This window comes from Vidua chalybeata, chromosome 16 (genome assembly GCF_026979565.1).
Source record: "Vidua chalybeata isolate OUT-0048 chromosome 16, bVidCha1 merged haplotype, whole genome shotgun sequence".
Lineage (NCBI taxonomy): Eukaryota > Metazoa > Chordata > Aves > Passeriformes > Viduidae > Vidua > Vidua chalybeata.
This window is the reverse complement of record NC_071545.1, coordinates 7,509,125-7,535,405: the sequence shown is the minus strand read 5'-3', so window position 1 is coordinate 7,535,405 and position 26,281 is coordinate 7,509,125. Positions and strand designations below refer to the sequence as shown.

At 41.3% G+C, this 26,281-nt stretch overlaps 1 protein-coding gene across 3 annotated transcripts; it reads left to right on the top strand.

Moving 5' to 3' along the window:
• The first annotated feature begins 1,211 nt into the window (after nt 1–1,211).
• Nucleotides 1,212–26,272, top strand: PDXDC1 (pyridoxal dependent decarboxylase domain containing 1). 3 transcript variants are annotated; one of them, XM_053957782.1, is made up of 23 exons: nt 1,212–1,276; nt 7,061–7,134; nt 7,655–7,720; nt 8,855–8,938; nt 9,903–10,049; nt 10,575–10,764; nt 11,320–11,388; nt 11,876–11,954; nt 12,476–12,560; nt 13,404–13,452; nt 13,551–13,652; nt 13,817–13,942; nt 14,650–14,700; nt 15,583–15,646; nt 16,473–16,561; nt 17,221–17,326; nt 18,326–18,497; nt 19,119–19,237; nt 20,060–20,181; nt 22,102–22,194; nt 22,284–22,380; nt 23,460–23,564; nt 24,357–26,272. In XM_053957782.1, the coding sequence occupies exons 2-23, from the start codon at nt 7,061–7,063 to the stop codon at nt 24,614–24,616; spliced, it is 2,349 nt and encodes a 782-aa protein (XP_053813757.1). In that variant the 5' UTR covers nt 1,212–1,276; the 3' UTR covers nt 24,617–26,272. The 3 variants fall into 3 exon arrangements, with proteins under 3 accessions (XP_053813757.1, XP_053813755.1, XP_053813756.1); XM_053957780.1 differs by lacking the exon at nt 1,212–1,276 and adding an exon at nt 1,291–1,385; XM_053957781.1 differs by lacking the exon at nt 1,212–1,276 and adding an exon at nt 4,860–4,880.
• Nucleotides 26,273–26,281: the final 9 nt, after the last annotated feature.

Genomic DNA, 26,281 nt, shown 5'->3' with positions numbered 1-26,281 from the left:
AAATGAGCACTAGGCACTGTTTCCTTATTATCTTTTTTGTAATTATTTCCTTGTTGCGTGCTTACATGAGTAGGTTATGGCTTTTTCTTTTCAGTTTTGCCCTTGTTTTGCAGTCTGAGCAGGGCCGATACACACCTGCTGAGCAGCAGCAGCCCGTGGGGTTCCTCTGCTTTGCCCTCTGCTGCTGAGACAACTTGAGGAAAAAGGCACAAGTGATGTGAGGTTATGGAAGAGACTCGTGTACACACCTTTGTACACACAGAACCAGTGCCACAAAGCGGATCTGAAATCCACGTAGTGAGGTGACACTGAGTAGTGGCACCACGTAGTGAGGTGTCCTGCAAGACCTTGGCCACAGAAGAAAAGGAGCGCACCCGGGAGCGCCGGGAGTTTCCCTTTGCTCCTGGCAATGGGCTCAGGCTTGACTGAGGGAACCATCTCCAGGCAGGAGATGGTAGTTCGCTCTGTGACCTGGATTAACGCCTTTGAAACTATCAAGAATTCTTCCTTGAGCGACTAAAAACAGACATGGGTGACCTGTAGATTTAAGTAAATTTTAATAAGAGTGTAGAGCGCACTGCCCAGCGCTCGGCGTACACGCTGTGTCAGCGCTCGGGGGCGGCCCTTTCCGGCCCTCATCCCAACACATCCCTGCGCCAGACAACGCCAGCTGCAAATCGTGCTATTAAATAACAGCAGTGGCACTAACAGGACCAGGGATATGTACCGAAAAGTAACTCCAGCTTGGAAGAACATAAATAAAGCTCAAGATAAGCCCAGGGTTTGTGGTTGGGTCTCCGGAGCCTGCTTGTCGGACGGGAGCCCACGGGCAGGTGCGTGCTGACGGCCGCGGTTGTGCAGCGTTCCGGCGCGGGACCCGTACGTGGAGGAAAGGCTTTGGTGCCACCGTAGGCGACAGCGGGGTGACAACCGAGAGGTTCGCGAAGGCTGGAGCCCTGCAGCGCCCTGCCGGGGTCCGGCCTGCCACAGCCCGCCGCGGCGAGGACTCGAACCGGCAACTTGCAGCTCCGCTCCAGAACCGGCGCCCATCGCCGCTCGGACCGCGCTCCCCGCGCATGCGCCAGGATCTGTCACTGACCCCGGGCTCTCTCCGGGACTGTTCCACCAGCCGGCGTGGGGGAGAACGACCTCAGGCGTTGCGCGGAGCGAAGGGCCGGCCTCGGCCCCGCCGCGCCCTGCGCAGTGTGCCCGCCGCGCACCCCCCCGCCGCTGCGGCGCGGTGGTGCGTGCGGCGGGGGGCGGGCCGGTTGCCCAGGTGAGCGCGCGAGCGCGGCCCGCCCCGCGCGGCCCCGTCAGCGCTGCCAGCGTGGAGCGGCCGGGGCGGCAGCGCCGGGCCCGCGGCCATGGACGGCTCGCTCGAGAAGGTCTGCGGGGCAGCGCTGCGGGGCCGCGCCGCGAGCAGCGGCGGGTGCGGTGGGGCCGGGGCCGCGGGGAGGGGCGCGGGCCGGCGGCGGCCGGGGTTCGGTGCGCGGCGCTGCCCCCCGGGCTGAGGCGGCGTTGCCGCCGGAGCTTTGGGGCAGCAGCGGAGCCCCCGGGCGTGTCCCCCTCGGCCCCCGCAGCCGCCGGTGTGACCGGCATCCGTGTCCCGGATCTGGACCTAGGGAGAATAACTACCGGGAAATGCTTCAGGAGCGGGTCTTGTGCTTTCTTTAAAAAAAAAGATGGAGCTTATTTCCTGTCACTGTTAGCCTTCAGCAGGATAGGAGAGGAAATATTACTAAATAAATTATTATGTTGCCCATTTTTTTAAATTGAAATGGAGGCGTTCGCTGCCCTGTGTTTGCTCTTCTGCCCGGTGCCGTGTAGAAAGCAAATATTGGCTCTGCAGTGCCGCGAGCCCCGGGCAGAGCCTGTTTGCCGCTGGCACCGTGAGTCAGTGGCTGCTCCGCACCTGGGCTGGGGCCGAGGGTCCTGCCCCTCCCGGGGCCTGTCCCGGGTCCCGGTGCCTGTGGGGACACTGTGCCTCTGGAATAACGAGTACTTCGTGTGCTTAGGGCTTTGAATGCACACGCCCCTCCTTGCGTCATTACTATGTGCAGCGTGCTCGCTTTTGTGATCCTTGGGGTGGTCCAGAGAAGCTTGAATGGGATGTGCTCCAGTGAAATGGTCGGGAGATCCGGGAAGTATCTTTCTGACGTGGCTAATGGGTTGGTGGCAAAAGAAGTTTGATATATTAGGAGCTTTCTGAAGAATACAGTGTTACAGGGTATTTGTTGGTGTTTAAAAGCTTAGGTTCTTTACTAGCGCTGACAGAAGTGACTCCTGCTTGTTCTGAAAAATTTTATTTAAGTAAAATTTCATTGGAATAGTTTGGAGTATGCTGTCTATGAACTGGACTCAAAGAGAACACTGGTGTGATACAGGATTATTTAAAGAAGGTGCATTAGTACAGGACAAGTGTAGTACTGGCCAAGCTCTTATGACTAGTTCATCATAAGACTATAATGAACTGTAAACAATAAAGACACTGTAACAATGAAATACCTAAAAAATGTCCATATTTTGATTATTCTTGATGTGAGGAATAGTCTGTAATGGTCTGCAAAAATTTGCCTGCCTGATTTTTCCATTTATGCAGATAGATATGTGTCAGGAGTTATCATTTGGTTTACTTCCTCTCTTGTTTATCAGGGCTTTTTTCCACATGTGTGATGAAAGCTGTAGTCCTCAGTATAATAAAATGCCATGATACAGTTATGGTCTTCTAGATATTTAGCAGTAAGTACTCTCCTGGAATAGTCTTTGGTTAAGATTGTGGTAAATCTGTACAATTTGGAGTTTATCAAGTCTTGAGCATGACATGTCAGAATTCTTCTCCCCCAAATATATTGAAAATTCCTCCAAGTTGGGATACATTTTCTGCAGAGAATGTCTGTTCACTTATCTCGTGGACATTATTTAAGCATTATCATAATAGATTTGAGACTGACTTTTATTTGAACCATGGATTCTCTCCTTGCTGTGTATTTGTGCAGGGTGCCAGTGATGTGATAAGTACTTTTAAACTTGTATTAACACTTGTTGCAACTTTGTATTTTCGTAACCATTTTGGTACAATCACCTAATGAGCTGTAATGCAGTGACATTGGGTGACTGCAGTCTTTAGGGTCTTGCAAATGGAAAAAGACTTTTTTAGCAGATGAGAAACTTCCTGAGAATTGAACACATTGCACAGTAGGACTGCAGTGAAAATCATTGTAGAAGCTGACTCATAGATGTGCACACCAAACATCTCTTGGTTTGATTCTGCAAATTAACGTTATTTCAGCAGAGTTATTTTTGCATTATTTTTTAAGATATTGTGTGTCATATGTTATATAATTAAGATTAATTTTATCTGAAATTCAGAAATCTTTTGTTGGGCTGAACTTGTTTAAATAATTCTGGAAGCCTGTGTTAGATTTCAGAAGTTTGCCTTAACAGGACTATTCTATTTTTTTTTTTTCCCCATCTGGATTTTAATAGAAGTGACCAATTCTGAAGGATTTAAAATTTCAAGTTAGGTAACTTTGTCAGTGGTAAAATAGTGCAAATTCTTTCCTTGTAACTTCTTGCTATCTCTACAGCAGCATTTTCCCTAAACATGAAAAAATCTGTTTTGCTTTCTTGCTCAGCTTGTGGCTCTTGTCTTTTGCTTCTGTGCTGTTTACCACAACATCCTGGTAAGTTTACAGAAAACTCAGGCAGCAGAGCTGCATTAAGGTCCTGGCACATGTCAGGGGAATAAATAAAGATTAAAAGAGTGAATATCTATAAACAGAAGCCTTGTGATGATACAGTGCCATTTTTATTCAAGCCAAACAGTCATGAAGTGTCTTTTTTTTTTTTTTTTTTTTTGTTATATTAAACTTTTCTTACCCTGGAGAATAAAAACAATATTCTTTTGGCTGAAGAATAGTGACATTGTTTGAGATTAATTTACTGTTGAGAAGAGGTTTTGGTTTTTTATGGTAAAACTTTCTTTTAAGGTGTTATAGTAATGTAATGGGAAAATGAGCTCCCATGAAACGGAAGGAGCTACACCTGTGAGTTGCTTCTCACATCATTAGTTTATGTAAACTCATCCCTTTATTTCATTAGGAGTACAACCTACAGAAATACAAAACCAAGATTGGAAAACATTGCTATAGAAGCAGCATTCTCCCTTTTGAATTTGCAATTAATTTTCAGTCTTATCACAGTTGGAGAATGGCCCCTTATCCTCTCCCCAGCTGCCAAGTGACTCCAAGGTGTGACGTTCTGCCTATAAAATCATAAACAGTTCACAGTTCAAAGTACTTCATAAAATAGTAACAGATTAGTAACAGAATGGGGAAGTGAGTACAATCAAAGCTGTTGCAGGATAACCTTAGGGAGTTGGATTAACACATTGGAAGGCAATGAATGATAGAAGTCGAAGCGGGCTGAGGGAGGCAGGAGGTGCTGAATGGACACCTGGAAAGAAAAAGCCATGGCTGGTGCCTCCCTAGAGCTTGGAAGGATTTGTGTGTCTTGTAACTGCCCTGGCCAAAGGCTGCCTGTGATCCAGGGGCAGGACTGAGTGCAGAAACTTCCTGCAGCTGCTTTAACCCCCTCAACACCTGTGCTGTCCTGTCGTTCAGGAGGGAGTGTTGAAGAACTCCTCCCACAGTTGTTTTCAAAACCATTTCAAGACCATGAAAAAAATACTCTGTTTATTATTGCTCTTGTTATTCAAGTGTGTTCAGAAACCTTTCTTAACTTAATGATTTATTGCTGCAATTTTGCCACACCTATTTTTCTTGCTGCTTAAAAGAAGCAGAAAGTCTCCTGCTTCCCAGCTCCATGACCTTACTGATGTGAGCAGAGGAGGAACATACAGAAAGTTCAACATGCAGCAGGTAAAGGTGGGCTTCTTCTCCTTCCAGAATTGAGAGGAGAAAATAAGCTGGTGCATATCCACTTAGCTATTGGAAAAAATCAGAAGGGATTAATTTTCCAATTCAGCCCATATCAGGATTCAAAGACTTTGTGGATTTCAGAGCATTTTTTGGAGCTTAGTGTAACTTAGGAGTTTTAAAGGTGTATTTTATGTAGTCATTCTGGCAGCTTATTGGCAGAAGGGTTTAATGTGTGTAATTAGTGAGTGAGACAGGATGAGTCACAAGGTAAGGGTGTGCAGTTTTAAACATCTGATGTCATTTCAGCCGGTGAATTTTATGTTAGTTGCAAACAAAGGCAGCTCGGAGCTTTTTTTATAATGTCTCTACATCTTGAGTCCTCATTTACAACAGACCTGAATTTTTGCATGTGATGCTAAGGAAGGTTCAAACAAGTAACTGCCTTCCAGCTATTGATGTTTTGTGGCAGCCTGAATTCACTTATGTGAGATAATCACAATCAGTAGATTGTGATCGTTTACTCTCCTAAGGGCTTGCAGGAACAAAACTCATTTTTTTTCCTGAACTTCTTTCCAGAGTTTCTTTGACATGGTGCAACTCTGGAAACCACTCAAAATGTATGAACGTATTGCCAAAGATCAAATTTATATTTTTCCTTTGGTTATGTCTTTTTTTCTTCTGAGTATTGAATGCTTGCAGTGTGCGTTGGGTTTTTTTACTCTGTGATGAGGTCTGGAACTTTTTGTATTTGTACTGCTTTGTCACTCAGTTCTTAATTAGATTGTGGTCCTCATACCCAGTGGTTTTTGTACAAGTCAGTGTAAAAGTGTAAAAACCTATTTATTGCTGAATGCTGGGAGTTCTGATAGTAAAATATTACTCAGTTCTTGCTCTATTTTTTTGTTCTTCCTCCAAGCATTTGTTACTGGCCGCTTCCAAAGCCACAGAATAGAAAATTGTCAGTCTTGGTCTGATCACTGTGCCCATGCCTGGCTCCTGATTCTTTCAGCCACCTACCACTTGCTGTAATGTGAATTAAATCTTAAAATATTTGGTTAAAAATAGTCTTTGAACATATGGTAACTCTCAACTTATTTTTTTTTCCTTTCTTGATCAGTCCTCCAGATGAAAATAGTATAAAATCCTCATGTAAATGAACCCCACTACCTTCTGTGATTAAATTTGTTTTTGTGTCTGCATCTGTCTAAGTAAATGCGTTTGCCTGTGGGATTTTTTCTTTAAACAACCCTTTCCCTCCCCCTGTCCCCCCAACCTCTGCAGCAGCCTGCAGGGGTTATAACCACCAGAGTCTTTGGCACATGGGTGATGGCTTGGTGTTGAATTTATGGAGGTTATGCAGAAGCAGAGAGAAGGGACTCTGTAATGGGGTCACCTGAGTATCTCAGGGGGTTTGCTGTCTAACATGATGGGGCTTAGCAGTGGTGCTGCCTTCTCCCCTCACACTGGGGTATATCTGTTTTTCATCTGGCTCTGCCAGATGACACCTTCCACATTCCCTGGAAGCTTCAAATGGCCACTAATCCTTCAATGGATAAATGCTCCTGTCCAGGTGTCTGGTGTCAGTGTCACAAGCTTCAGTCAGGCCTCTTGGGTTAAAGTTTATGAAAGAGACTTCTTCACAGCCAGAGCAGTTCTTTGGAAAATACTTTGAGCTTGTCATCGGTTCAGGGCAAATGAGTTCCACGATTTTTAAACTCTTCCATCCTGGCAATATCTGTGGTTACCTGATTTCAGCAGTGAGATCAGGATTTTTGGCCTGTTCTGTGCAGCTGGAGGATAATTGCTGCATGTCAGCCTGTCTTGGCTGCCTGCTGCAGGTTGGTTTCACTCTTTTGTTTGCATAAAGGGAATTTCTCCACTTAGTTAAGATTAAAAACTGGTTTAAAGGTACAAGAAATAGGAAAAAATAGATTTACAAGGGTATTTGGGTTGGGTATTTTCACTGTTTTGCAAATTCCCATTGTAAAAGTCTGCTGGGGAAATGACAGGGAACTATGCCATTTTATTTCTCATCTAGGGCAGTCTCAAATACTTTCTTGTCTTTCTGGATCCAAATGTTGAGTTTTTAACCCCTTCTACGATTTATTAGATTGTAGAGACAGTAGTAAGACAAAAGGGTTTTGATCTTTTCTTGAAAGTTGCATTCTTTTTCTTAAAAGATGGTGGACCCTACTCTAGCAGAAATGGGGAAGAATCTGAACGAAGCAATGAAGATGCTGGAAGACAATCAGAGGTGAGTGCAAAGCATACAATAAAAAACAATAGCTGTTTGTGCTGAGGGGAGGATTATTTGTGTCACTGGCATTAAGCAGAGAAACCCCTCATTTTCCTGTAGTTTAAGGTCACATTGTCATTCTGAAGCTTACACCTATACAAATGATCTTTGTTTCTCAAATGCTGGCACTTTTAAAGTAAATGTATACATATTTATACATGTTCTCTATTACCCAAAACAAGTCTGTTTTTCAAAGTTAGGATTTATTTTTTATTATTGCAGTGCCAGCAATTTTTGATTCCTGTATATCTGAGATTGTTCTCTAAGCTTTCTGTTAAAGAACTGAAAACCCCAACAACTTGGGAGCTCTTTAATTCAGTCTGAACAAAACTTTAGTGTCAATCTCATCTGGTTTATTTCTGAACCTGCTGTCAGTGAAATAGATACGTGTTAGTATGCATTTCTACAAGTCAAAGTCAATTACATATTTGATGTTATCAAACACAAATACAGAGTTTATTCTGTGTCTTTAACTTAGGAAAGTGGAGGAGGAAAATGAAAAGAAATATGCACGGAAGGATATTCCTGGACCACTCCAAGGCAGGTAGGCAGCAGCAATTTTTAGATAATGCTCTTTTCAAGATCTTAAACTACACATAGCATGTCTGTCTTCCAAGCAACTTGCATGAATGGAAAAGTTAACATTTTTCAGGCATCATAATAAACTTTTTCCCATACTCACATAGGGGAAAAAAAGTAATACTGTAATCATACCAACTATTTTCATTCTCATGTAGAAAAGAGAAAAAAAGGTTACTTGTCCTTGGTGACTGAAATTTTGAACTCTTGGAATCTGATGAAGTAGTAGTGCCTACAGCTGTTTTTGAGACTCAAAGTAAACACAAACTTCTATTAAAAAATATTTTAAAAAACCCCTGAGACTGATAAGGTAGAAAACAGCAAAAAACAAACAAAAACCACCAAACCCCAGAAACCTCCCACCTTTTCAGCACAGCTGTCTTTAGAAATTAAACAGAGCTCTTGTCCATAAGGCAGGTAGGACCATTGTGCCTGAAATGAAGATTTAAATTGGTTGTGTCCCCTGTGGTAGAGGATCCTGCAGGAGCTCAGGCTAGCACTTCAGAAAATACTGCAAAAGCTATTTTAGTCTCTGCTGTGCAGAAACTAACCCTGGTTTTGGGTGGAGACACTGAGTTATCTTTTCTATGAATAAAAAGCAATTTCAACTATCAGTTTAAGTTCTTACGCTACTGTACATTTTAGTTGGAGTTAGAAAAGTTGAGGTGGATCTTTTTCAGTTTTGCCATATCATGTGAGAAGTCTAACATAGCTTGTGTCTGCCAGAAACGGAGATTTGTAGGGAATTGTTTCAGAGATGTGCTGAGTTATGAGCTGAGGCTGGTTCAGGTGAAGGGAAATGTGGATCCTTAGCTGCTGCCTTGGTTGGCTGTGTAGCAATAAGAATTCAATGTTGGCAAGTCAGGCTTTTCAGACCAAATTTTCAGGTATCAGTAGATCTGTTTTTCTGAGTCTCCTACTATAAGCAAGTTTGAATTGCAGCATCCTCATCTTTGTGATCAGTTTTTCTGAGACCAAGGAACCATTTCTGTTGCTGTACTCAGCATTCAGTAAAAGTGGAGTCTCCCAGGTGGCCTCTTTTAGATGCTGGTATTTACCTGTCGGTGTCTCTTTAATGTGGTTTTGTTTCCCCTCCCAGTGGCCAGGATATGGTGAGCATACTCCAGTTAGTTCAGAACCTAATGCATGGAGAGGAGGAAGAGGAAACTTCACAGTCCTACAGGTGAGGCCAGTATCAGTTACTGGATGTGGAAGACACCTGATTTTTTAGTATTCTGATCACTGTAGAACTTACCCACTTAATTTTAAGTTCTACATGTGTTTCAGTATGTATAATTTCTCTATATATTTTAGTATGTATACTTATATGCATAAGTATATATATTATGTATTTTAAAGTGTAAAATATTGTGCAACCAGGTAACTTTTTAAAGGCATCTTACACTGTATAGTGAAGCAGAATAATGCATGAAGCTTGGCTTTCTTAAAATTACAAAGCTTCCATTACTAATTGCTAAATTGAGTTATACAAGGGAAATGTTTCTCATGTGACAGCTCATTTTTTCCACTCCTCAAAGTTGTTTTAAGTCTTAAAGTATTGAATACCAATAGATTTTTTATCACGTATCTCTGTAGATTTTAAAATTAAAGGAAATAAAATTTGTTTCTATTTTTCAGTAAAATGGAAGTGGTACTAACTGATCTGCAGAGGATTATTGAAAACTAATATTCAAAAAATATGTTCAAGATTTAAAAAAAACTCAAAAAAACCCAAAACCAATAAATAAAAAAACAACCATCAAACAAAAAAACCCTAATAAAGAAAAGCTATGCCTCTAAAAATAGTAATATAAGTGTCCTGAGTTTTCTGTGCATAGGAGAGAAGGGTATTAATGCACTTTCAAGTCCCAGTGCAGATGAGGTGCTTAGTTCCAGCTGATGTTGGCTGGCTCAAAAGCAGGAGTTGTTCCTGTGAGCAGCTGGGCCAAGTGAAGTGCTCTGTGTGCACTGGCAGCTTAGTATGACACACAGGAGGGTGGCTGTGATATACTGCACTTCTCTCTGCTAAATATTTAAATTGCAAGTCAGCCAATTCTGCCAGTCTGCATTAAAAATCCATAAAGCCCATATTGCTGTAATGGCCATGACTTGGGTTTGATTGGCAATTCCTCTGTTCTGGCTTGCAGACTTCAGAACGTTGGTGAACAGGGTCACATGGCTCTGCTGGGACATAGTTTGGCTGCTTATATATCTGTGCTGGACAGGGAAAGACTGAGAAAACTTACAACAAGGATCCTTTCTGACACTACTCTCTGGCTCTGCAGGCTTTTCAGGTGAGTCCCTGGCAATAACTTGTGTGACAAGGTAGTGATAATGTTTAAAAATGGATGTGACTCGACTGAGGATGTCAACTAAAGAAACCACCATGTCACAAACTTAGAAATCCTTGGCAGGTCTGCAATATAAACTTAACCTAGCCTAAAGAATATCAGGTTGCATTATCTTTAAAATTAGCAGTCCAGAATTTATATTAAAACCAGAATGAAGCCTTTTTTTGTGTTTCCTCCCACACTCCACTTTTAGCAAGCAAGGTTTTGAACTTTCTAAAGGCAATCTTAAAGGGACACAGATGTTTTTCTTTCTTACTCTGAGTCTAAATGAAAATATATACTAAGCTTCTCTCATTGTTAATCTCACCCTGTCTTGTAAAAATTTTCTTTTAATCTACTTTAACCTGGGAAAATAGAAAGTTTTTTATTATCTTCTCTGTCCTGTGGCAAGCTTTTTTTTTTGGCTAGCGTTATTTTTGTCCTTGACTGTTGGTTTTGTTGCTCATATTTACTTGGCTTTTCTTGCAGGTATGAAAATGGATCAGCCTATTATCATGAAGATGATCGTGAAGGTCTCTTAAAAATCTGTCGACTTGTAATTCACACCCGCTATGAAGATTATACACTCGAGGGGTTTAACGTGCTCTACACTAAGCAGCCTGTCATATACATCAGTTCTGCAGCCAGAACAGGCCTGGGCCAAGCTCTCTGCAATCAGGTAAAGTCTCTCAGGGAGGTTTTACCTGCAATTAAAACCTGCCTGGCTTCATATTGCCTGCATAGCTTTGAGGATTTTGGCAACTTATTTTTCCTCATGGTGGAAATAATAGCAAAGGAAACAGAGTCCATACTGGGCATAACATGAGCTGTAGTGGACCATACATTTAAAATAAAACCATTTGTCTGGGAAAAATACTTAGAGTTTTTATTTACAGCCTGTGTTTCACAGCAGTGATACAGTGGGAGGAAGAGAAATTTTCGGAATATTTCCAGTGAAAGGATCCTGCATGCTAATTTTTTAAAAAATGAGTGATTGTTTCTAGGTTGCATTGTGATTTACATAAGCTGTTGGTCATGTGAAATAGACCTGAGCCCAACATACATAATTTGTCCTGTGCTTTTTCCTTATTAATTTGATTATAAATTTTAGAAGAAAACTTACTTTATAAAGTAATATTAAGGTTTCTATTGTCACACTGGGTTTTGTGTCACTCTATTTGTGAACAGATGAAAAGAGTATTTCTCAGTTGAAATTCCATCATTTCTGTTGCAGTTAGGGCTGCCCCTTTCCTGCATGTGCCGTGTGCCTTGTAACACTATGTTTGGATCTCAGCACCAAATGGTAAGTTTGTCTTCCCTGAGAGCTCTTTCTGTGCTTTGGTTGGTTTTTAAGCCTCATTAAATGAATATCAGGAATGCTGTTTGGAAAAGCTGTTAATGCATTTACTTTTTCAACTTCTAAGTCTTCTGTGTTAAAGCTGTGCGAATCATAGATGGAAATTTTCTGAAAGCAGTTTGTATCTTGGTCTTGTCATTTGCAGAATATTTTAATGGCTTTTAAGTAAAGTGCTTTTTAGTTCAAGATTTCTAGAATAGGAGTATTTGGAGTACTTTGACAAACTATGTGGTGTATTTGTGTTCTATTTTTCACAATTGCTTTATTCAGATTATTTTGCCTTTGAGAGGAAGAAAGTGCAAGCCAAAACCCAAGACATTGAGAATGTTTCCTTTCAGAACTTCAGAATGCTGTTCATTTTCAATCTTAATGCATTCTCCCAGTTCAGCAGAAACTCAGTGTTTAACAAACATTGTTTTCTTACTGATACCAGGATGTTGCTTTGTTGGACAGACTGATTAAAGATGATGTTGAGTCTGGAAAACTGCCTTTGTTGCTTGTGGCCAATGCTGGTAAGTACTGTGGACAAACAATCACGAAAACCCTCATTCTACTTCATGAATACATATACAATAAAAACCAAAAATATATTTTCCTAAGCAGCTCAGTGGTTACATATCAAGAAATATCAGGAAATATGTTAATGACCACAAAATAATTATCTGTCCAAAGGGGATTTTATTTAATTGATTCAAATTTGGATTGTGCTGTTACAGTTCTGCATGTGTCAGTTGATTTATTAATATGACTGGAACTTACTTTAGTGAGTGCAAATCTCTTGTTAAAAATCAGTTTTACATTAACAGTGCAAATTTTTTTGATGGATGTGCCATCAACGTTAGCTTGAAAAATTATATTTTTCTTCTAGTTAATTAAACACCTGTACAAAATTTGCTTTTAAGTACGTATGAGGGAGGTGACTGTTACTTGCTTGGGACATGGAAAGTGATCTGAGATCAGTTCAAGAGGCTGATTTAGTAGAGCCTCATTGCAGGCTGATCCTCTGTCACTGCCTTTTCCCTGTTCAACCCAGGGACTCCAGGTGCTGGGCACACGGACAAGCTGGGCCGGCTGAAGGAGCTCTGTGAGCAGTACAAGATGTGGCTCCATGTGGAAGGGTATGGAACTGGAGATTTACTGCTCTAGAGCTGTGTTCATTAAAGAGTTTGACTAATAGACACCATCTAATTTAACAGCTCACACAGAGCCGTAAGGCCAACTTTAGTTTGGTCATAGTAAGCATTTTATATGGTTTTAGTTTTGTTATTGTGAGATAGAAATTGATTTACATACGCAGGAAGAATTAATTGGAGACATAATTTCAGCACAGATTAATTATCACTTTTATTCAGATGGTAATCTTATCTGCCTTTGCTTTGAAGAGCTTGAAATACTAATTAAAAGACCTTCTAGGCAACGGGGACCTTAAAAGACCTAAGTCAGGGAGGACATCATACACTGGTTTTGAGAATGAAATGGCATTTCAATGAAGGTTGTCCAGAAGGCTGCAGCAAGAGCAGTGTGTAACAGAACTGGGAGGGAGATTAAACCAAGAAGCAAAAGAAATTCCAAGAACTTGGACAATGTCAATGAAGACTCCAGTGCTCTAAGATTACATTTTTTGAAGCTAAAATAAGGACAGTTTCTCCTGGTATTTTATAGAACAGCTGTATTTGCATACAATTTATTTCTGATACCAAATTGATGCTAAATTATGGATACAACCTTGGCTGAAGATTTCACCAAATGTTGGACTGAAAATTTTTAGAATAAATTAGATTTTTACTTTTGAGTTTTCAATCTTGGAATACCAAGTAGCAACATCTCCTGCATTGTTAATGAAAAATATATGAACAAAAATTACCTCCCTTTACACAATAATATGAAATATGTAAACTCCAGATTAAAATACTGTCTCTTAATACATATTTAATATATGCTAAACCCACTTTTTTTTCCAGCGTGAATCTGGCAACTTTGGCTTTGGGTTATGTCTCCTCTTCTGTACTGGTATGTTTCACTATATCTAGAAATTTTAAAATGTGCTTTTGTATAAGGTTAATCAAAATATATATGGCTTATATTGTGCTTATTGTAATAAACTTCAGGCTGCAACAAAATGTGACAGCATGACTCTGACTCTGGGTTCCTGGCTGGGGCTCCCAGCAGTGCCTGCAGTGACACTCTACAGACACGAGGATCCATCCTTGGTATGCTCAGATTCTCACTCACCATTCTCCAGATCCTGGGCTTTTGATTCTGAATCACAGTGTGCTGCCATATTCTTCATAAGCATCTAAATTATCATTTCCAAAGCTGACAAAGTGGCAGCATTGAAAAGAAGTTAAAGTGGTCTGTTTGTTTTCCTCCTCAGTCTTTGGCAGCGGGGCTGACGTCGAGCCAGCCCGTGGAGAAGCTCCGTGCCCTGCCCCTGTGGCTCTCCTTGCAGTACCTGGGCCACGATGGCATTGTGGAGAGGATAAAGCATGCCTCACAACTGGTGAGCAACAGCTCAGCAGGGATTTTTGACAGCTCTTGACAGATCTTTCTGGTTATTATGATGTGTTGCAGAAAACTCAACTAAAATACTGCAGTTGTTGACAGCATAACACTGGGTCATATTGTTACACCCACGATGAAAGCACAGGAAAGTGTTTGAGGGAGGGTTTGTGCTTTTACTATTAGATTTTATGTATATTTTTATAAATGAGAAAAAAGTCTTTGTTCTTCCTAGACAGTGAAGTAACATAATAATTTCCTTTTTTGCCACTTCTCTTAACTATTTTTGCTTGAAAGCTCTTCAGAGAGACTTTATTTTCCTACTTGGCATTGTATTGATTTAAATAATAGTAAATTTACTTTTAGTAAAAAGGACTTCAAGATATTTCTTGAGGTACAAGTGCACTATGTTTGGAGTCCTTACTTTAGTAAAAGTTAAGGTCCAATATGATGAGTTAGTTTAAAAATGCAGTGCTTATATGCAAAATATTATTTCTTAAAGGTCACACTTTGTAGTCAGTGTTTTACTAAACCCAGAAAATACTTTTCTATTACATTCCAAATTGACAATTTAAAACTGGATGAGTCCGACTTGTTGGAGGGGTTTGCTCAAAAATTGTGACTGTTTAATGTTTTTCAGAATAACTTTCAATTTCTAAAACTGTATTTCTCTCCTCCATTTGTTCTCCTTCTGCTCTGGTCTTCTAGAGTCAAAGGCTGCTGGAAAACTTGAAAAACCTGGATTTCATTAAAACTTCGGTACAGTTGTTTTTAACACTTCGGTTGTATATCTTAGTTTCTGCCTGTTATGGTAACAATAACTTTGACTAGAATAAATTATTAAAAATGTTATTTTAATCATAGCCATTGTTTCGGAGACGCTTGGGATCTTTCTGATTAAGTTCTGCTGTTCAGTGAAAGCTCATGGCTTGGTTGTGTGTGACCTCTGGACCATGTTCGTTCCGTGCACCCATGGGAGTGCAGAAGAGCATCCAGAAGTTGTGTTCAAAGCTTGATTTAATTCCATTTAGAACATGGGTTTTCTCAGTAATACATCTATGAAACCAGTTTCCCTAAGTGTCTCTAATATATTCTGGCTGCATATTACCCTGCTGTTGAAATCATATTGTGAACCCTGTGATATTGTACACAAAAATTATCCCAGCTGTGGTTTCTACACCAGAAATAGGTTTAGAAATCACAGCTAATGTATTCATTCCAAATTCAGTTCCTGTGAGATGTCCTGTCCAACAGGGTTTGGTTATTTTACTCTGACCCTCATCCCGAATTTTAGTTGATATTTGATGTATAGAAAATTTAGTCAGCTTACTGAGTAAGCTGTAGAGTATTAATGGCCCTGGGAGCTCAAGTTACTGTATCACTTACCCTCATACTCAAATAAATCTTGGCATTATTAGGATTATGAAATGTAGCCTCAGACTGTCCCCAGAAGTAGCACAGTCCATTTCTCTAAAGCAGGAGCAATCACAATCTTACTTTTCCTGCTGGAACTTTCTTGATGTTTCCCAGTGATTCTGGGGTGGTTTTCAAGAGACCTCAAGCTTTGCTCAGCAGTGTAAGGAATTGTACATGGTGTTAAATCTTTAAAAAGGCAGGGGAAAATATTTTTTTTCTTTTAAGGTTGAAGATGAACTGAGTTCACCAGTGGTGGTTTTCAAGTTTTTCCGGGAATATTCAAATAGAGGTATGTGATGTATTTAAAACCAAACAATGACCAAAAAACACCCCTCTCTATACAGTACTTTAAACTACTAATTCACCAAATGAATTTGAGATAAATGTGATGTAGTGCAGTTCTCTCATGTAACATGCTTTTAAAAAGGTTGTGAATGCTGATCATAATCTGTGACAAATCATACACGTGATAGCTTCTTTTTTTAGACTGCAGTGTTTTAAATTTTCATAACAAGTAATTTTCTACCTTCTTGAATAAGAAGATTTGCACAGGATTTTGATCTTGGGAGCAGATAATGGAAGTCTCTTACAAGCTGCAGGCTGAGTATGAGTGTACTGGTGGGGAGAGATTTTGGTTTGTTCAGGTTTTCTGTTCCTTTCAAACATTTCATAGCTCGTGGCAAGCACTACAATGCTGTGGTTTACTGATTACAGTTCCTGTTGCAATAATATTAAAAGCAGCAGAACACATTGGGAACAACTCTGGAAATACTGTCACAGGTATTAAATATTTGCAGCCTCCTGTGACAAGATTTTGCTTTGTGAAAACACTGATTGTTTTCCATTGGGGCATTTTAACCTCAAAACTCAGAAGTATTTTACTGGTTTGGTGTTTTTTTTAACTATTACATTCAACTGTTTTACTTCCAGTATTTATTGTGTTCAACATATTTTTACAAAAACATCCATGTTCATCTGCTCCGGGCCCAGTACACGGTGTAGATGTGTTACATTAGCTAGGAAACGTAATTGTCTTTTATCTAAATTTTAGGTTGCATTTTATTTAATTAAGTAGATAAAAACCCACTTCTGTGATTCTTGTGTCTTTGGTTCAGATCAGACGTCACATGCTGCACAGGCCTCAACTATTCAGCACCCCATAATAAGCAACGAAAGGCACATTTGTGACACTTTCAATCAGTGGGTAAGAATGGATGCTTTTTTCTTTAGGGAAGGGGAGTGACAGTGGAGTGGTTCAGGGGGTCATCAGGAGCTATAAACCCCTTGTTAGAGTAGTTTGAAAGATGTTCTTGATCCGATTTCCTTTGCAAAACTTGTGGCTGTTTAAAACATTCATTTGCTCTGAAGCAAAGTTGCTTTCACGTTTCTGATAATTTTACACAGAATTAGTAGTGAAATCATTCCTGAATATTAAGCTGTTGGTTGTTCCCTTGGTATTGTGGGAATATGTGTAAACTTCAGAATTCTTTTAAATCAGCCAAATGCTCTATTGCCATTGTCTGTGTATTCTTGAACAGACAGCCTTTTCCAGCTCTTGAGTTAATTCTAGAAGCCTGTGCTGGCAGAGCACGTGGCTGGTTTGGATCCCTTGTGCAGTAATTGTGGCACACCTAATAGCAGTGACAATTTTGCAGAAAATTCTGACTTGTAACACTTGCAGCTTATCCCAAATTTCCATGATTTTAAGGATCTGTTGAACTCGGTCATCTCACCTGCAGGGTGTAGTATTTTGGTGCAAGAACTGACTTTGAGAGAAAACTGTGTCCGTTGTTCCCTGAGCTGAGGCAGGGCCTGCAGGAGCCATGCCCTGCCCAGTTCCCTGACTGTGCCTTGTCCCTGCAGCTGGGAGAGCAGCTGGCACAGCTGGTTCCTGCCAGCGGAGTCGATGTGGTGGAACTGGAGGATGAAGGCACGTGCGTGCGCTTCAGCCCACTCATGACTTCTGCAGGTAACATTCACTCCAGTCAGCCCCTTGTACCATTCCCCAGCAAAGCCCAGCTTTTACAACAATCTCCTGGGGTAAAAGCAGATGTGCTCAAGAAGCTCCTCAGGATCTTCTGCTGTGGAGAGGATTTTCTTATAAACAAACCAAAACCACGTCATTTCACTGCAGCTCAGCACTGGGTGCATTAATGGGAACCCAGCTGTTGTGGGTCACATTGCCTCACTATCTCTGCAGAGAAAGACTTCCTGGTTACCTTTTAAACTCATTAGGAAAAGCAGTTAAATTCCTTCTCTCAGCTGCTTAACACCAGATGCCTGAACTTTCTATACAGGTGTTTCAACACTGCAATGGTGCTTGTGTTCAAAACACAGCTACTTAGCTGGAATAATTATTTACTGAGCCTCCAGGGTTTTCTATGACTACTGATGGAGGGGGGATATAAATTAAAAAAAAACTGTGGTTTGGAAAGCAGAAGCACAGAGCAGTTGCAGGGCTCAGTGGGGTGCACAGTATCTCCTGTTGGCTTGTGTGGGATGAGGGGCTTAGGCTGCAGAACAGCTGACACTCATGAGAGAAGGTCCAGGTGTACACAGAACAGATTTTAGAATAAAATTACTTGGTGATGCTGTGATGTTTTGTTTTAAACCAACATGGAAGCTAATTCATGTCCAGCTGGGTTATGGGAAGAGGATGTTTGTGGGTTTTTTTTAAGGCTAGCTACTGATGTAATGTAACAGGGTATTGTAACATATCCTTCTTAGTTTGTAACATGAGAAAAATCCTTTTTATTAATTTTTATGAAATCTTTACTTCCTTTCATTTTGCTGTATCAGTGCATAGATAACTGAACCAAAAACCCACTTACATAGACCAAGATACTCAATACTATCTGTAAATTATATTTGTGATTAACTTGCAGAGCAGCTCCTTTACAAATCCCTAATTCAGACATTTGTGTCACATCCATCACACCTATCACACACTAACACTTCTGCTCTGCAGTTTTAGGAACTGAAATACAAGACATTGATCACTTGGTAGACTGCTTAAAAATGAAGATTCCGGTGTTGACAAGCACACTGCAGCTGAGAGAGGAGTTTGAGCAAGAAGTGAGAGGAACAGCTAGCCTCTTGTATATTGAAGATCTTGCCTGGCCAGGGTTAGGTGTTGTGAGGTAAATTATTTTCTTTATGCTGTGTTAGCAAGCACTGTGCTTGAGCAGACAGGACCATGTGCTCTCTTCAGTGGTCTTTTGGATGTTTCGTTTACTGATCATTATCTGGCTTTGCATCCAGCTGAATCTTTTGAGTGCTTTTTAGGAAACTGCCTTTATAAAGTAATTTTCAATTAATTCTTAAAGAAAAGCTGAAGAGCTGCTTTGGGCACCAGTTGTAACACTGGAAGCGGGGGGGGGATATGTAATGAGCAAGTGCATTCCACTGTCTTTAGCCAAGCATAACTTCTATTTTTATCTATAATGACAGTCACTGATATGCTGAATAGACTTTAAAAAACCCTCCAGGTGTCTGTTCTGATCATTTGATGCAGCCCTCTGGGAAGGATTCTGTATAGTCAAAACATAGCAACCAGAAATCTATTGTGTTGAGTTCGCAGCAGCAAGCTCAGCCCACCCCCCAGTCCCTGATGACAAATGCCAATAAACTTGCTGGTAGGAGCTGTAATGTTCAGAGGTTGTTGTTTGTAAAATACAGGAATTTGTAGAAATGTACTAAATTTGTAGGTGCTTTTTTATGTACTGTAAAGTGAAATTACTATCTCTTGGCTTGGTTTGAAGGTACAACTATCATAGTGATGAGAAGAATGATGACAAACAAGAAAAAGAACTAGAAAAAATCAATACAGAACTTCTGAAAAAGTTAAATGAGCTGGAGTCGGATCTCACGTTTTCTTTGGGTAACTGCACTATTTAAAGAATTTCTTTTCAAGCTAGTAGTCATTCTCCTAGCTGTGCTGGAATGATTTGATAGGTCATTATAATGCAGAATGAGCTGCTGCCCATGTGATTATTGCAGAAGGAACACCTGTAACTATTCCTTCCTCCCCTGTGTTTCAGTTCAGGAGTGCTCACCAGGTGAGCTGTTCTCAGAAATCCTTGTGAAAACTGATGTGTGGGCAACTAGACCAAGAAGGGTTCCTTGCCAGAAAGAAAAAAAGCTGCAGCATTCCTGTGTGTAAACAGAGCCTTCTGGATCTAGTGGAAAGCAGATCTCATTCCAAACCCACTGGCACTGATGGCTTCACTGCTCTGTGGCTTGATTAAAAGCTTTAGATGACTTTTGTGATAATTAGCAACACTTTCACATTTACACAGTGCCACATGATAGCTGAAAGTATTCATTTACTTATTCAGAACTCTGATCTTTTTCTAATCAGCTGTCAAAAATTAAGTGCCCTATGGTTGTGGAACCAAGTAATCTGTAAATGGCTGAAAGTTAAGGAGTTTAAAGCATATTCAACGCTGGTATTTATAACACAACTCCTTGACTGTATAAAATATCCACTGTTTTTCTTGCTCAGGTTATGTTTCCTGTCTTTGAAAACCCCCAGGGCTGAACTTTCTTGGCCTGCATAATTTGTACCCACACAGATTCTGCCCTTAGGTACTGAAGGGGGGGTGTGTACTGGGATTTCCAGATTCACAAGCACGAGTGCTGCAGCCCTTGCAGGATTGCAGATTTGTTCAGCACAAAGATCTGACTCTCCCTGTGCCCCCAGGTCCAGAATTCGGAGGGCAGAAGAACTGTGTTTACATTGGCATGGTCACGGAGGATCTGGATGTGTCAGAGCTGGTTGAAACTATTATAGCAACAGGCAGAGAAATTGAAGAAAATTCAAGAGTATGTATTAACAACTCACAAAATATTGAAACACCTTTTTTCCTCCCCTTTCATATTGGCTTCAGGACATGGTTTTGTTCATTGTGAAAGTAAAAGTTGTGCTTGCCCACAAGAGTTTTAATTACTTTGGAAGGAATAATCTGTGTCTACATACAGAGAGTTATGGATTATGATATTTTAAGGATGTCTGGATTTGTGTTCATAGTCCTGTGTGCAGTAGTTCTAATGAAAACCTTCAGTGGTACTGAAGTAGCCTCATTTTATCATTCAGATTTTAAGCTGTCAAAAAACAAAAGTGAAGGTGTAAGTTGATTGTGAGCTGGTGTTTCTCTTCACTGCTAGATGTGGTGGGATTGAGATTCTTTATATACCAGCTTTAAGACTATGCTCTAAAATATGTGAAAAACTTTAAAATGGTGTCTTAAATCCAGAAATTATAAGTTACGTATTGAAGTAATAAAGCTGATGATGCAACTTCTATTTGTCAAAGCACTTACCTGAATGGAGTTCTCCAAATGTTCTCTAAAATAGAATCCTTAAGTGACCTGCATTACATCTGTCCTTTCATTCTGCTAGTGTTGGGCATTTAATTTTCTTACCTCAAAAATAAATAGAACTTCAGAAATCCTTTGCCTATTTCTGCTCATGGGAATATGTTGATTATGGCAATGATTTTTTTTTCTAGCAGTGACTTCCTGCCCACTCTTGACTCCCTGTGCTGCTTGGAGGGTGACATGAGGAATGTTTTTGTCTGTAGAGCACCTTCAGTTTTTTAACTGTTGTAGTGGAGAGGTTGGAACTGAACGGGCCCCTCAGATTCTGAAGGTTCCAGGGAGGAACAAAGTAGTGGAAGAATCAGAAGGGTGCAGTCCTTGGGACCAGCTGCAGTAAATCTGTGGATCTTCACCATTTGATCCAAAGCTGGAAAGCAGAACCCATTTGTGAATGCCCCTTGCCCCGCTCACATGAGGAGGGTTTGGTACAAGGAGGATTTTACAAAAAACCCACATCAGTCCAGGCTGCCCTGAGACATGCAGTAAAGGCACTGAAAGGCAGGACCAAAGCTGAAGATGACTGGGCCAGAAACACAGTGGTTCTTCCTGGTGCTCTGAATTCCACCCCACTGCCCTCCCTGCTGTAGCCAGGGACTACCACGGGTCTTGAGCAGCCATGGGGGTCAGTTCCTGGCTGGCCGCTCCCTGAGGGAAAAGGAGCAGCTTCCTCTTTTTCCTTTTATTAGCTGACAGGAACACAAATTTTTGGCATTTTGGAGGAAATGCCTGTCCTTGTGCAGTGTTAAAACCAACATTAATATATGGAAATTGGCATTTGCCTCGCACAAAGATGGAGCTTCTCGGGTTTGTTCATTCCTTGTCCCTGCTGCTGTCCCATTAAGCTGCCTGCCCTTTGCAGTATAAAACACTGCTGCTGCTGGCCTGGGCTGCAGGACCTGAACCTACAGGATCAGTGGCAGTTCTTTATGAGAGCAGGAAAACAACGTGATCCTATAGGCTGACACATAACTTGTTCCTGTGAGGCTGATTTGAGTCCTGGGTGTTTCTAGGGACCAAAATGTACTCTATAAACATAAACATTCTTCCCAGACATTCATCTGAGGAACATTTATATGCTAAGCAGGTTTTCAAAGAATTTGGGTCATAGGCTCGTTTCTAAGTGTAAAAAAAAAAAAAAATACTACTCCTGTTTAAAATTACATTATTTCCTCTGGGCTTTTGTGTTAAAAAATCCTGCAGTCAGCATGTACATTCTTTAATTTATTGTCATAATGAAATAGAGATTGTCACATACTGTCTTAAATTGGAAAAATATCTGACTACCCTCTCTCCATCCTGAAAACCTGAACTAAAAAGATAGTTTCAAGTCCAAGTAATACATATCCTTATTTCTGGGTTTTATTAGCTGTTGGAAAACATGACTGAAGTTGTTAGAAAAGGGATACAGGAAGCACAGCTTCAGCTTCAAAAAGCAAATGAAGAACGACTTCTGGAAGAGGTGAGGCCACAAACACCAGCCCTGTGGTACCCTGAGGTAACTCATCCCCTGGGGGGCTCTTCTCACCAGTGTTGGGTTGTGCTTTGCAGGGGCTGCTGCGACAGATCCCAGTGGTGGGCTCTGTGCTGAACTGGTTTTCTCCCTTCCAAGCCTTGCCCAAGGGAAGGACGTTCAATTTGACAGCAGGTAGGGCGTGTCATGCTGGTACTGAGACTGTTCAGTTCTGTACTGAACCTGCAGCACGTGTTCCTGTGCTGGTTTGATCCTGAGTGACATAATCCACTCTCAGGATGTACAAGAACATGCTTTGCACTATTTCTGTAACAGTAAGAATCTTCTACTCTCTTGTACAGTTTACGTTTTGTTCTTGCATGTTGAATCATGTTAAAAAAAGCCATGATAGGCACTGGCATTTATTAATAGAGGAATCATTCCTGTGACCTCTAGCTGCATATCCTGGAGGAGTTTGGGGGGGGTTAAATACATGAGCTGGAGGTAGCTTGGTCTTAGCACATCACTCCTCATGTGAGTGCATCAGAATCCTGGTTTGGCATGGCACCTGGCTGCTGCCATCCTGATAAGTGCTGGTCTGTGTGCTAAACTGCATGTCCAGCAATTGGAGGACAGGTTAAAGCCAGCTGGGGCCTGGCATCAATTGGACTGTGTGGGAAACAGTAGTAAATGGAATGGTGCAATGTGGAAGACTATATTTTCCTCTCAGATTTGTAATTTGTGTCTGGGGATGCAGAAAGAGCTGCCTATTATCTTTTACATCAGTGAGAATGATGTACCAACATAATACGTCCTGAAATTACAAATTTTCACTGTAGTAGTACTGTGGCAGTCACAGAAATGAATATTCCTGGGCTCAGCAGAGTATCTGGCACACCCAGGGCAGTGGCCCACTGTCTGTGTATCTGTACCCTGCAGGGAAAGCTTCCTGCTGTGCTCAGGGCTTTTGTGACTCTGGATGTACCAAGTGGCAGGTTCTTAGAGCAAAAAACAGCCCATTCCCCTGGGAATGCTGACCCTGCCTGCCTGGATACCCCTTCCTGGCAGCGGGGAAGATGTCACATGCCCAGGGCAGGAAGGAAATGGGACTGCAGAGTGTAGCAGTGTTGTGAAATGAGGGGGAAACGATTCACTTCCGAAGTCTTAGCACTCATGTCCCTGGGTTCTCAGAAATGCATCACCCCCATGTGACAGTTTGAACTCAAACACTGCCATTTCACAAGTTTTAGTCAATTTTTTTTTTTAACCTGCAGGCTCTCTAGAATCCACAGAATCTATGTATGTATCAAAGGCCCAAGGAACAGGCAGCACTCCACCACCAACTCCCACTTCCAGCCTTGCAAAACAAAGACTTCCTGGTAAGTTTCTGTGTCCGAGTTTAATTTCTAAAACTTCCCTGACACAGGAAGACCCACATGATTTTTTATCTTTTGTAACATCTGGAACTAAAGCTCATCTTCTACCCCCTTAAAAACCTTAGACTACCCATGGCACAGAACACTGGCCCAAGCTGTTCTCTCCCCAGCATATTCTTCCTGGGACTACAGGAAGTTGTCCCATTAACTGACAACTGCCCAGGAAGTCTGGAATATTTCTGTAGAATATTAAGAGGTTATTGAGCTTTAAAAATTAACAGGTAAGCAAGCCAGAAGTTTTATTTTAAGTAAAAGCATGATAACATGTAGTCATATACTTCAGCAGCTGCATTTCTATTGCTACCAAACATTTTGTGGCCTAAGCCATTCTGAGGTGAAGATATGTTAAATCTATGGCACTCTCTGCATAGTTGTATTTAGTAATCAGTGCTGATTTGCGTGGCAGGAAACCCAGTTTTAACTCACCTTATGGGCTGGTGGCTTCCAGCCTATGACTTTGAGTGCAGTTGTTTAACCTGGAATCATTTCAGTTTGTAAGCAGGCAGCTTGGCTTCAGCTCAGTTTTCTCTGTCTGCATACACAGAATACAGTAACAGGTGCTGTTACTTTGCAGACCTGTCTGGGGCTATGTTCAGGGTCCAAAGTAGCAGGCAAATGAAACCTACTTCTCTGCTGTTACAAAATTCCAATACTTTCTTTGGAAACTGAACTTGTGCACACCACTGTTTGTATTTGCTGCCTTCATGGGTACTGAATGCTTCAAACACTTCACAGGTCAGAAAGCTTTCAAAAGGTCTCTGAGAAGCTCTGATGGGTTCAGTGAGACCAGTTCCATCAGCCACTGTGAAGACCTAGAGAAGCAGGATCAGAGACCCCCAAATCTCTCCCCTGGCCAAGAGCAAGGACCTTTGGAGAGGGAAAGAGCAGAGGAGCAGAAGGAGGTGGCACAGGCAAAGACAGACACTGAGGACATTCACAGTGACAAATCGCCACCAGACTGCACCATGGCAGAGGACCAAGCAAGTCAAAGATAAAATCCAGAGTGTGGATTTCAGACTGTGCTGAGGAGGCCCCTGCCCAGGGAGGCAGGCTGGTAACAATGCATTGAAGATGTGAACAGTGCCACACACAGTACAGTAATAACTACTGTAATTTATTAACTGGGATTTTGCACAAATATACATTCCCTCCCCTGGGACAGAGATTTGTCTTATTGTACACTTGTTACAGTTGCTTTAATCCTCTCCATGTTAGTGTCACCAAAGCTGTAGTGAAATTTATTGAGTGCTCATGAACGTTTGTAAAAGCACTTGGCAGTTATCCTTCCTGCAGGAATCCATGCATGATAAATTGCTAACTAACCATTCAGCCGTGCACATTATGAAAAGTACAGTTGCACCCAATAATTATAAAATTATCTTACATTACTATACTTTATAAAAAACAACTGCCAGTTGTTTACCTTTTTAGTATTTAAAATCGGTTTAGGCTCTCCTGCAAAACTTCTCCTGCAGTCACCCTAGTTCTGTGTTGCTTCTTTTCTGTTACCTTACCCACAGCCTGCCCCAGAGCCGTGGGGTGTGGGCACTGGGGAGGGACAGGTGCCCTGTGGATGGGAGGCACTGAGGAGCACTGGGCCATCACCCCTTTGTTCCTGCTCTTGTACCACTTCACCCCCAGCCACAGCCCTGGGTATGGTGGGACAGAGTTAGTGAATTTCCAGCCTTCTAGAAAGCAATAGTGCCTCTGCATGCCTGGCCCGCTTCCTAGCCCTGCCCTGGGAAGGAGCACAAGGCACTGTTACTTTCCTTTGCACGGCATTTACACACCAAATACTGAACATGTTCATGCAGTGTAACTGGAGTTCTTTCTGTTGTGTATTTTTAACAGTAGCTGTAGTAAAGCTTGAAAAACCAATACATGCGATGGTTTCGACACTTATTTTTTGAATAGCACTAACTTACCTATGGTAGGAATTGTACAGAGTCAAAAGAAATTATTTAGTTTATTTACATAAAGCACAACTTCAGAGTGTTTAGGACTACTTAATGCACAAGCAAAGTTTTGAATAAATCAAAATCCAAAGTGCAAAAGTGTCTTCCCCCAAATCATCTTAATCACTTCACTGCAAATTTTCAGAGCCTCTTGTGGAAAAGCCATCTTTGGCAACACTTGCTTTCCCCAAGTAACCCAATGGTGATACAAACCCTCCCCTCCCTCTAGAACTGGATACAAGTACTGCAGTTTGCTCCATTTGGGGTTTTTCCTCCCACAGGTATCCCTTAATACCATAATGACAGTAGTGGTAGTGGGACTTACTTTGATAATCTGCAAAATTTGAGGGTTTTGAATTGTACTGGCACTTGATTTGACTCTCAGCTTCTGAAGCCTGCAGTGCTGGGATGCCATGAACAAGGTTAACTTTGCTTGTAATTTTGGGGTAATTGATGTAAATCAGTGCAATTTTTTCTAAAGTGCAAAAGCAATTAAATTGACTAGTCTTCCTCCTTGGTTTCTTTAGTGCAATGAAGAATGTTAATAACAGTAATTTGTTGGGGATAAAAGTTATCCCCACAAAGATTAATTTTTAATGTTTTTATATTTGGAAATGTTAAATCGGTAGTTTTGTTGGAATGAGCTTCATTCTTTAAATACTTACCTGAATGTTTCAATAAAGATACTTCAAATTATTACTCTGG